At 31.7% G+C, this 12,086-nt stretch overlaps 1 protein-coding gene across 1 annotated transcript; it reads right to left on the minus strand.

Moving 5' to 3' along the window:
* Positions 1–8,458: 8,458 nt before the first annotated feature.
* LOC107027263 (abscisic acid receptor PYL2-like) lies at positions 8,459–9,826 on the minus strand. Its single transcript, XM_015228445.2, has 2 exons — positions 9,155–9,826; positions 8,459–9,039 (listed from the first exon to the last, which is right to left on the minus strand). The coding sequence occupies exons 1-2, from the start codon at positions 9,378–9,380 to the stop codon at positions 8,699–8,701; spliced, it is 567 nt and encodes a 188-aa protein (XP_015083931.1). The 5' UTR covers positions 9,381–9,826; the 3' UTR covers positions 8,459–8,698.
* Positions 9,827–12,086: the final 2,260 nt, after the last annotated feature.

Raw genomic sequence — 12,086 nt, forward strand, 5'->3', positions numbered from 1 at the left:
CCGGGTAGATTATCAAGAAAGACTCTGGAAACTCTTTCCCTATAGAAACTAACTGAAGGGAAGGTACCTCATCACTTGAGTCATTAACTAGGACTAATTGATAGATACACCCCTTTGAAACTAATTTTATCGCCTTAAGGTACGAAATGAAACGACCCTTAGGAACTACTGAGCTACTACTCCACTCTATGACTGACTCATTAGGAATTTGAAACTTGACAACTCGAATTCTATAATCTATTGATGCATAACTGGCATGAAGTTAGTCCATACCTAGAATGACATTAAAATCTATCGTATCTAACTCTGCTAGATTAGCTATGGTGTTCTTGTGATTGATGAAAATTGGACAATCATGATAGACTCTTTCCGCTAGAATAGACTCTCCAATAGGTGTAGAAACACAGAAAGGTTCACAATGTTTTCCAGGAAGAATCTTAAGTTGATTTGCAACATAAGGAGTTACAATAGATAAACTTTCTCCTGGGTCTAATAAAGCATAAAAATCAAAAGTAAAGACTTTGATCATACCCGTGACAACATATGGAGAGTTTCTTTCTTTTGGCGGATAGTGATTGCATAGAGACGGTTTGCCCCAACGCCAGTACTAGAAGTGACTCCTCTAGGTGCAGCCCTTTCTGGTGGAGCAACTGATGAAGATTGGACTCTATTGCCTGGATTTCCACCTCCTTGCTTATTCTTGGGACACTCTTTCATGTAGTGCCCCTCTTGACCATATTTGAAACAACTCGACTGGCCATCACAACACTTACCAGCGTGGTTTTTACCACACCTACCACATGAATGAGCCCAACTACCTCTTTGTGCCACACTACCTTTGGACTAGGCTAGTCTAGCTTTAAAGTTCTGCAAATTCTGGCCATTATACTCACGTCTGTTTCTGGGCGCAGGTGCATTAGTAGATGATGGTGCATGTCCCTTTTGTTTCTGAAATTGTGGTCGGCTTGGACCACTTTTATGTTGACCAGATTCATTCCTTATTGTTCCTATACTCCTCTCTATCCCTTAGATTCTTTTCTTCAACCTGTTGCACATAGACCATTAACCTTGAAATGTCCATGTTCCCAATCAATATTGCATTCCTACCTTTTTTTCTTGAAGCACGACCCAAGCCAAAAAACAAGCTCATTCTGCTCCTCATATCCTTAACCATCTCAGGAGCATAGCGAAACAATTGGGTGAACTTTAACCCATATTCATGAACACTCAAGGAGTCCTGTTTCATAGTAAGGAACTCTCGTACCTTTTCTTCCTTCAGTTCCCGGGGAAAGAAACGCCCTAAGAAGGCTTCTTTAAAGCAAGCCTAACTTGTACATGGTGCATCCCCATTTTTGTTCTCCTTCCACTGATCAAACCAAGTCATCGCCACATTCTTCACTTGATATGCAGTCAGTTCAACTCTCTCAGCATCTACCAGATGCATCACATCGAAGAACTTCTTCAATTCTTCCACAAAGTTTTCTGGATCCTTGGTAGTGATTGAACCAGAAAAACTTGGGGGATTCATCCTCAAGAATTCCCGAATTCTCAAATTTTCATCCTCTTATTGTCGAGCTCCTATTTGTTTCCCAACTTGGTTGGTCACAACTTTACTCAACATCTGGATAGCCTCACGAAATTCAGCGTTCATGACTTCTCCTTAGGTTACTCATTTGGTGCATTAGGTACCTCTAGTTCTTCAACATTGCTTCTAGATGGTCGGCCTCTGACTGCTCTACGTGGAGGCATGATGATCTGAAACAGGCACAAGCACGAATTGGAGGGAACTTTTAGATATAAACTCTAACGCACGAAATGAGTATGAAAGAAGTGAGAATTTCCTAAATGTTGTAGCTTCCTAATCATAGATGTGACACGCTTCACACCAATAACTAAGACTCTATAGACACGGCTTCATAGACTCCCTAGGACTCTTAAACTCTGTGCTTTGATACAAAATTTGTCACTCTCGGAGCCTGCACCCTGAATATGGCCGGCACCCAACGACCATTGCTGGCCTTGAGTGAACCCTTGTCCTGGCTTACTTAACTCAGCGGAAGACTCAAATATAAAGCTGGAAACATTCTCATAATAAACACTTTAAATAATAGTCTCAGCCAAATGACACTTAAGTCTCAAAAACAATATATGTATATCTGAAATTAAAGAGAGACCCAAACTGATTATCTGACTATCTATTTGTCTATGAAACCTCTACTACTACTAAGATGAATGTTGGGACAAACCTCTCAACATTCTGTAAGGATACTGAAAGCAATAAAGGGCCTCCAGAAGAAAGGAGGCTCACCAGTAACTCTGGATGCTCAAACTAGATCAACGAGGCGCTGGATGCTGATCCTGGTTACCTGCATCTGTATCATGATATGATTCAGGCCAACTGGCATCAGAATGTTGAATATAGGAGTATACGAGTTGAAATTCTAAACAACAACTAGTAAAGTGTTTTAACACCTCCTAATGATTCTAACTACCTTAAATGACTTCTAAACATATATAAATCATCCAAAAACATGAATTTCAACCTTAAATTCACAACTGTAAATTCAAGGATAGTTAAGACCCAAGTCTAGAAAGTTCTTAGAGTCTTTTCAAGAAGTCATTTGCAAATGCTTTTGACTTAAATTTAAACTTAGAGATCAAGTTGAGTAAAGAGTAAATATAAGGAGAAGAAGTTCATTTCAAGTTTCGTAAGTCTTTTACAAATATTTTAATTTCGTTTTAAGACTTAAGTTTGAGTTCAGATCAGAGTAAAGTGAAGTCTTTCCTTCAAAGAACTATATGGGGACTAATTATTTCCAAAGAAGTATAAACATTCTTTTCACATTCAAACAAGAAAGAAAACTGAGATTTTCAAAAGAGTCATTGAGCTAGTTTTTCAGTAAAGAGGAAACTATGATTTCCGAGAGAGCTTTTTAAGCTAAGTTTGAGCAATTATCTCAAACCAGAGAAAAAATTGTTTTAAGAACCTATGAGCTAAGTATATTTTGGGAGAAGTATTGAGCACCGATATGGGGATGCGAATTCATATTAACTCAAGCCCTCAAAAACCATGTAGTCATCATGGGCAGAGAAAAAATCATACTTTTTAGATGATTTCTTAGTCTTTTTAGCATAGACTAGTGGATCCACTTTCTGAGTTCAGGATATATACCGATGGCGAGGTATACAATGGTCCCATGCAATGTGAGGTCAAGCGTTGTACCATCACCTATGCTTATAGTGATGGTTGTCAATTAGAGAATCTCTCACAAAAGTTATTGTATTTTAATATACATCAGTTATTATATTTTACATACATTCAGAGTTATGTTATATTCTTTTTATATACACAGAGTTGACGTCATATATTTAAAAAAGATTTTTCTTTATATTGCATCTACTTTAAACTGCTTTATAATGAAATGAGTTTAGTTCAGTGTTAATGAGATGAGGAGAGTCAAGTAACCGTTATTTCAGAACCTCTATCAAGCCTATGTTTGTTAGCATTCAAACTCGCATACTCGTGCATTCAATGTACTGATGATTCCAATTGGCCTACATTGTCTTATGATGTAGATGCAGGTAACCAGGATCAATATCGAGCGCCTCGTTAATCCAGGTTGAGCACTCATAGTTTGTTGGTGAGCCTCCTTACTTTCTGAAGACCCCTTTTATTTTGTTTTCAGTATTTAAGTATTAGGATGATTGGGGGTCTTGTCCCAACATCCCTCTTTGTACTAGAGGCTTCATAGATAGACAATTTAATAGTTTATCAGTCTTTACATTATCATTCTATGTTAAAGACTTGAGTTGTCATTTTGGCCAAGTGAATGTTTGGTTCTTTTAATATTCCATGTTTTGTTATTATGTTATTTGAGTAAGTGCATTTGACCATTGTAATAATGCTTAGAGTCTTCCGCTGAGTTAAGTAACCCAGACCAAGGGTCCGCTCAAGACCAGTAATGATCTTCGAGTGTCAGTCTCGCCAGGATATAGGCTTGGAGTGTGACACTCAGGATGCGAAAAATATTATTGAACTAAGCTCCTATATTCCAAAATGCAAAATGAGAATTCAAATTTTGACTTGAAATATTTTGAAATCTACCAAGGGTCCACCCGCAATTGCGATCCTTGGTTGCAATTGTGGTCAACACAACACATCTTGATGTCCCCCACCCTAGTCCCCCTTCGTAATTGTGACCCAACCTTTGCAATTTCGAACAATGCTAGTCCCAACGCCCCCTTCAAAAGTACGGACCACACATCTACAAATGTATGCCCTAGCAAACCAATGCGAGAAATTACGGTTAGCATATCGCGGATGCAGCCCTGGATCTGTAAAGTAACCACACCAAACATCATAAATTGAAACACCAACTCCTTAACAACCTATTTTGTAAAAGAATACTAAAGTGTGACCGCACTCCACTAATATGACAATGTTGGCCTACGAATCCCCTTGTGGAGAGTGATAACGCTTGCCATGATATCACTCAATGCGCAATTGTGCTTGGTGCAGCGCAATCGTTGCTACACTTTTAACAACATATGTTTTCTAAGGTTCACATATGTTTGAAACCACCAAACCCTTCATACCACCTCTCGAACCATCCCTTTAGTCAAAGTATTGTATTATGAACTTAGTTTAAAATCCAGATATTAAAAATAAAGAATAAATAGTGTTATTACATATCTGATACACGATGGACCAAGTAATACAAATTACCATCGATAAGGTTCATAATTACGTCCTACTAAATGTTTTTATTATTGAATTCACATTGCAAACTTTAATTACTAACACACAAATCTTATTTATTCCACTACATTCATCACTTCATAATAAAAGTGAGCACACTCATTATTGCATAAACCTTGATCCCTTTTATCTATCTATCAAAATAAAGACATAGAAAAACACAACCTCCACCTGCTTCCCAAAAATCCACCCTTTATGTTGCCATATATGAAATGTATATATATATATATATATATTATATAGTCCAACTAGACGAGAATTATTTTGCCAAGATTATAGTAAGCATTTTATAGTGGCCACTTGAACTTGGAATGATTATTGATTCCAACAAGTTGACTCTTGCTGTCCTCATTAAATGCACGGAGGCTTTGACCTTTGGTTTTTGTGCTTATAATAATAGTATTGCTTAGTTGGCTAGAAGATTATAAAAAAGGAAAGCGTCCTTTCCCTACAAAGAGAAGTCTTAGCTTTAATCTATAGAAATTTTTTAGGACGTTTTATATTTTTTGATCTTTGTTGATTTACTATTTTCTTACTTGATCTTTGTTAATTTACCATTTTTTATTTAATTAATTAGAAGTGTATTTTATTAAATTAGCTTTATTTATGCTGTTTTAAAATTATAAATTTGACTAATATTATTTTAAATAATAATTTAACATGAAGAATAGTATGAAAAAAATTAATAAACTCTCTTGCTTTGTTAAATGAACTAGTAAAATGAATTTTTAACTTACGGGTCAGTAATGTATACGGACCATGTAAAATGAAATGAGAGAGTAACTTAAATAAGATATATAATAGTAGACACAATTGTCACTTACTCTGTCCAATCATAGTCGTTCATTATTAAATTGGTATACTCTTAGAAATAATAAATAATAAGGATAATATTATTAATGTTTTGAAAATTGTATTAGAATATTGAACAGTGTATGTAATATCAATGTTAAAATAGACACAAAAAAAGATAAATTATTTCTTGACAAGTAGGAGGGTGATATTACTAACATGAAGTTACACATTAATCCTATGTTTACTTTAAGATTTGAATTTTGAGTACTTTGAATCGTCTCCTATTTTAATCACTTCTTAGAAGAAAAAAACGATTACTATTGTTAGAAAAAAAACAGTAAGCCATCATCCTGGAAAAATTGAAAGTTTGGCTTTGACCATTTGAATTGAAGTGAAGAATAAACGTAAGAAAGTTGAAACTCACTTTTCTTTTCAATTATTAAATCCTTTTTCATTGTATGTATATTGTTAATCTTATTGATATGCATAATATTGAAGGAATGGTTCATGTTTAAACTTTAATAGTACAATAGTTGGGCTCTTTCGTGTAAAGTTAGCACAAAATAAACCAAAGAGTTACTTAAGCTTGTTTAGCCGATATGGTGCTCCAGATATCAGAGATATGAAATCCAAAAAAGAAAGAAGTTTGTTTAGCCAAATTGTCAAACATCTGCTTATTTTGAAAAGTATTGTTCTATCACAAGTACACTAACATACTTAAAGGTGGAATATACACAATATTTCTGACAAAAAAAGTAATTTTAAGGAGTAGAAATTAGTGTTTGGCTAATTAAGTTGAAAAAATCTTTAGTCAATATTTGAACAGTGATTTAATTTTTAGATTTTGAAGAAAATAGTTTTTGTTATTACTCATTAATATTATTTTTTGCCAAAAAACTAATTGGTCAAATACCTTCTCCACTACATCAAAAATAATTATTATTAATTACCGCTAAATATGTATTTTTAGCGACAATTAACACTCTGTATATGTTACAAAAATCTTTAGCAATATTGGTTCTAATGTCATTTAACTAATGCCGATAAAGACTTTAGCACTCTTTTTGTTAATGTCAATATTTAGTTCTGCTAAAAATTGTTTTGTTATAGTGTTTTAAGATGAGCAATTTTTTCTTAAAAATCAACGCGTTGATTTCTAGAAATTAAGTCAAAAGGTTATTAGTTGCAAGGACATGATGAACATATATTAGATGTGAGGTTGTGTATGTACACATATCATTAATAATTTTGTACAACTAATTGTCTCATAATGTAGATATGAGTGGACAAGATACTTGAGACGGCTACTCATAATGATATTATATCAAACGTGAACGTCAAAGTTGAGATAATTATATGAAATCATCAAAAGTGAAGAAATAAGTGGTTAAAAACAACTTAATATCACAAGTTCCTTAAGGTAAAGTCACAAGTCTCTCAAGGTAATCATATCCATATCTAACCTATCGTTGTCTTTGAAATTTTTAGAGTTAGACAAAAGGATTTTCAAGAGTACACATGCAAAAGCAAAAGTTCATTTCTAACAACTCCCTTTTATGGTTTGCAATGAAGTCCTCTTTTGCTATAAATTCAACACTTCTCCTACTTAAAAAAATATAAAATTAGCTATGGAATTCGTAACTAAAACCACCTATAGCTAATTTAATTTTCTTATAATCCATCGTCAATCCATGGCAAATGAAATTAGAATTATATTATTTAGCAATGAAATTTTATCAGTCGTTAATTTCGTGTTCTCCCTTTTATATTTTTATAAAATGGAGAACTCAAAATATTGATAAGGCCTTTGCCTTTTCAATCATATATAAAGTGGGGGACAACATGTAACACTCACACATATATCTATAGCTTAATACTTATCATAAGCTTCGTTAGCTAGGGCCTATGATGTCCTTTTTTGTGCAATACATAAATTTAAAGTTTTTCCACTCTTCACTTATAATAAGAAACAAATTTTCTTTTCAATTTTTCACTAAAAGAAGAAAAGTGTTTCATTAGAAGTTGACGTTAAGAGAATTATCCACTAATTAATTGGCTGATTAGTAGTTACGACATATATCAAATTCAATCTAGTTTAATTTATTTTTCTAATTTACCTCTTCCAAACTAATTGTGTGTATTTTATTTGCATCATCTCAAACAATAAGTACATTCTATTATTGTTTCAATGTTCTCATTTTGATCACTTTTGTCTATTAATTATTTGTTCACTAAAAAAAAGATTTTAAAATCATAACATGGTCTAATGAATAAAATATGAAATTTTACTCGGAATAAGTTGGATATTCCGTAGAATATTCCACCTTAGCTTATCTACAAAGAGAGACGTTTCGTTATTGTAACGTTTTACTTATATTTATTTAGAAAACAAATTTCACTTTTTTCAAATTATATTTAACTATCTTTTCATGTACGTAATGTACTAGTTGTTGATTTTCATGTTTTCTTTTTCCACTGCTATTTAAACAACATTTATATATATTTTATATGCTAATATGGTGAAGATGCATTCGAGAAATAAGAACCGATCGATATGTACATATTAATTATCTAGGTAGTTTTGTATTTAAGAAATTATTCAAATTTGTGGTACAAAAATAAATTAAAAATAATTTATACATTATGAAACTTTTACATTATCGAAGTTAAAGTTGACACAAGTAGTTACTCTAAATGAGTACCTTGTCCAAATATAAAAATAATTCAATTCAAAATGCGGCCAATTATATCATGGAACCATACAAGATCTAAAGCTAAAATAGAAGTAATTAATTATTAACTTGCAAGTTGGCAAATATTAAAGGACCATGAACTCAACGAACCAATAATAATTCACGAAAAAGAAATTGATATAGTTGGCAAACAAGAAAAAGAGTAATAATGTAACAACCACCAAATTGAAACTATAAAAAAAAAATATATACTACAAACTAACTTAATCTCCAAGTTGCAAAGAAAACGAACCTAACTACTAAGAAATACTCCACTAGTTATAAATTTAAAAGAGATTTTCCCTTCTTTTTATTTTTATATATATATTATTATTATTATTTTAAAAATAAATATAATAAAGAAACGGGACGATACATATCACCATGAATCAGGAGCAGGAGACATGTATGCTCATTCATGGCCATGCATAGCCGCCATTGCGACTACGCCAAGCTTCTGCAAGTTCAATTTGACGACTGTATCAGTAAACATTTTGGTGTCTTCTCCAGTATTCCCTTGCGGTATATCCACAATATATGACTCCAATACTATAGTATAAGCTTTTCCATTTTTCTCAAATTCATTCACCGATGTAACCGATTTATAGTTATTTAGCCTATGCTCCCCTCCTACCACCTTAAAACTCAGAATATGCTTCTCATCGTCTAGTATCTCTAGTCGCTCTGTGCTTGTCGATGCAGGGATTCCAGACACAACTGATACTTCTCTTATGCTTCCCACTCCACCATCACCTACAAATTACATTTTAATAAGAGGCCATCTAATTATCGTTACCCATTTTGAAAAACATTTAATTAGCTTAAATTATAATAAAAGGCTTTAAATTTATTTAATCAGTATATATACCTGTCATCTTGCAGCTCTTGATGAAATGCTTGTATTTCTGGGGATTATCGAAGCGCCGGACGAACGGCCATACGACGTTTGCTGGTGCTTCGATCCGCTGTGTTATGAGTGAAGTGCAAGTGTTTGACAAATCCTCAAAGGTATGGTAGTTTCGAATCAATGGCTCTAATTCAATGAATTCTTCTTGTTTAAGTCCATGAGGAACTTGACAATTAGTACGAGCCATGATTTTGATAAGAAAATATTGTATACTTTCTAGTTTGGTTTCAATTTGAAGAATAATAAGTAATACTAATATAACAAATTAGAGAAGTCAGCTTTCTTTCATTTGTCTTGGAAATAGACAGAGAAAAAAAAAGTACTAGTAATGGAGGATATGGGGCTTGGTTTGTTTAATTTATTTAGCTTTTCAATTTTTTTTTTAATTATTATTATTTGGAATTTTTTTGACAAATATGCCCTTCCTTTGCCATATTATAACCAACATGTCAGAAATTTAGAAGTGAGATATTGTCTTTTTCCAAAATAAAGGATTAAAAACAAATGAACAAGATATGTAGTATAGTATTAGTATGAATTGACCAAGATAAAGCTAGATTTAGGAAGCATATAACATGCAAACAATTACTATATTTGTTGTTACTGTCATATAAATAATATTTAAAAAAATTGGTTAAAGTTACCTAACATATATATTTTATAAAGATTCCTTACATCTTGCTATTATAAGTAAAGTATTTATAGTGAGGGTGTGGGTTGGATGGGGGGCTTAGATTTTTATGCTTACTACTTAAGGTACACTTTCCTTATTTTAAGCTAGTATTAGCAAATAATTGGTAAAGATTATGCTAATCACACATTTTAAGACTAGATGCTTTAAGAAACTTTTTTTTTCTTTTTTTATTCATACACATGAAAAGAATAGACCACATCATAGAGTTTAATGTCTTAAATTTTTAAAAAATGTATTTAGCTCAATAATAGAGTGTGTACAGCTATTAATTTACATCCTACGAGTTTAGGCCTTCAATTCATTTACGATTAAAGAATCTTAGTAGTTCACGTTGCATTAAAAATAGCTTTTTTTGATATAATAAATACACACATTAACAAGAGGGTGTATAGCCTTTATCGATATTAATTTTGTCAATGAATCTAATGACATTATAGGTTATTGCGATATTTATAAAAATGATAAAATATAATCATCACTAGTAATTTCATCTATAATAAGAACATATTTAGTATTCTCTTTGTCCCTAATTACTTATCCATTTTTTTTAGTTGTCCCTGATTACTTGTCCGTCTTTATATATCAAGAAAGAACAATTTCTTTTACCCGTTTTATCTTCAATTAATCACTTTGAAAAATGTAGAACTTTTTGAACTTATATTTTTAATAGATCAACTTCATAATTAATGGGGATAAAACGGTAAACTCATTATGTTAATAATTATTTTCTTAATAGGTGTGTCAATTCATAAACAGACAAGTAACTAGGGACGAGTAGCAATTAAGTTATTGTCATTAATTATTATCGCTAACAATTGTTTATGATAGTGTCACTTAAACATATTTAGCAGCAATTAACTCTCTCTCGGTCTTTCTCTTTTCGTAGGAGTTCAATTTTGGCAATTCTCTCCCCTATTTCTCATCTCCCTAGCCCCATGTACTCTCCAAAAAATAAGAGATCATTGTACATTTCTTCAACCATGATTTACTGAATAATAATATTTATGAATGTTGAAATAATCTTTCATAATCATTTACAAATTTATAAGACAAAAAAGATATTTATTTTTTGATATTTGTATACAAATATCTTATAAAACAAAACATAAAAAACAATAAAATTTATGAAAGGATTATAAAAGTAACTAAATCGCAACCCCTACTAAATGGTAGATAATTCTATTAGTCTCATTTGTGAATTAGGTGAAAGAAAAGGGGCAAAGAAGTCAACAAAAAATTAGAATTAGGGAATAGTCGCCATCTTTGAAAAGAGGCAAAGGTGTTGGTGTCGTAGATTCGTGGATCATGTGAGAACAAACTCTTTGCAGGATTCCACTTCACCTTTTCATATTGCCTCTGCTCTTTACTCATGGGGTCATCACCCAAAATAATATATATTTACGGGTTGATCGAAAACAAGTTATTTTTAAATAGTTATTTTATTATTATGATATAGTGGATATAAAATTTAAGGACTATTTAATATCTCTAGATTCCAGTCAACATAACATAAAATATTGATCGTGCATATTCTGAAATTATATATCTCATATCAAATAATTCCTTAGTATGTTATATTGTTACCAATTCTAAAACATTTAATTATTAAATCCCTATTTATTTGTCTAATATTCTTATGGTGATCTAGATCCATTTTGTAGAACCCTCCTATAGGTTTAATTATACTATTGTTCTTCTACAGCTTAATTTGTTTCATTAAGATAGTTTAGACATTTTGATTTGTCATAATACTCATTTTATGTGTATGACTAACGAATTAACGATACGTATTTCGAACGAATTTTGGATGACTTTTTAGTTGAAAACTTGTAACAAATTAAATGTATCTATATTACTTCCCAATTTTGTGAAAAACGTGAAACTGAAAATCATGATTGTTGGAGTATTTCAACCTAGGTGTAGAAAAATTTCTTCCTAATATCAAATAAAGCATTAATCTAAATTTTAATTAGCGTTTGTCTTGATTTTCCTATGGTGTGTGGTTTTATTCAAAAAGAATTATTTTGTAAAAAATATGTTTCTTGTTAAAAAAGACTATACATATAAATTATTGGAAGAGAAGTCTTGAAAAAAAAAATATAATAACATCTAAAATTTAATCGTTAATAATTTTTACTTATGATGATATTATTTTCTCTACAATGATGAAATACAATAAATATCTTAAAATTAACCATG

The sequence above is a fragment of the Solanum pennellii genome, chromosome 8 (genome assembly GCF_001406875.1).
Source record: "Solanum pennellii chromosome 8, SPENNV200".
In the NCBI taxonomy this organism is placed as follows: domain Eukaryota; kingdom Viridiplantae; phylum Streptophyta; class Magnoliopsida; order Solanales; family Solanaceae; genus Solanum; species Solanum pennellii.

What these genes read in the sequence shown, in the direction of transcription:
- LOC107027263 (XM_015228445.2), bottom strand. Translation starts at nt 9,380, where the DNA reads ATGGCTCGTACTAATTGTCAAGTTCCTCATGGACTTAAACAAGAAGAA. An exon ending in CAAGAGCTGCAAGATGACAG is followed by an intron (nt 9,040 to 9,154) that starts GTATATATACTG and finishes TGTAATTTGTAG; the next exon opens with GTGATGGTGGAGTGGGAAGC.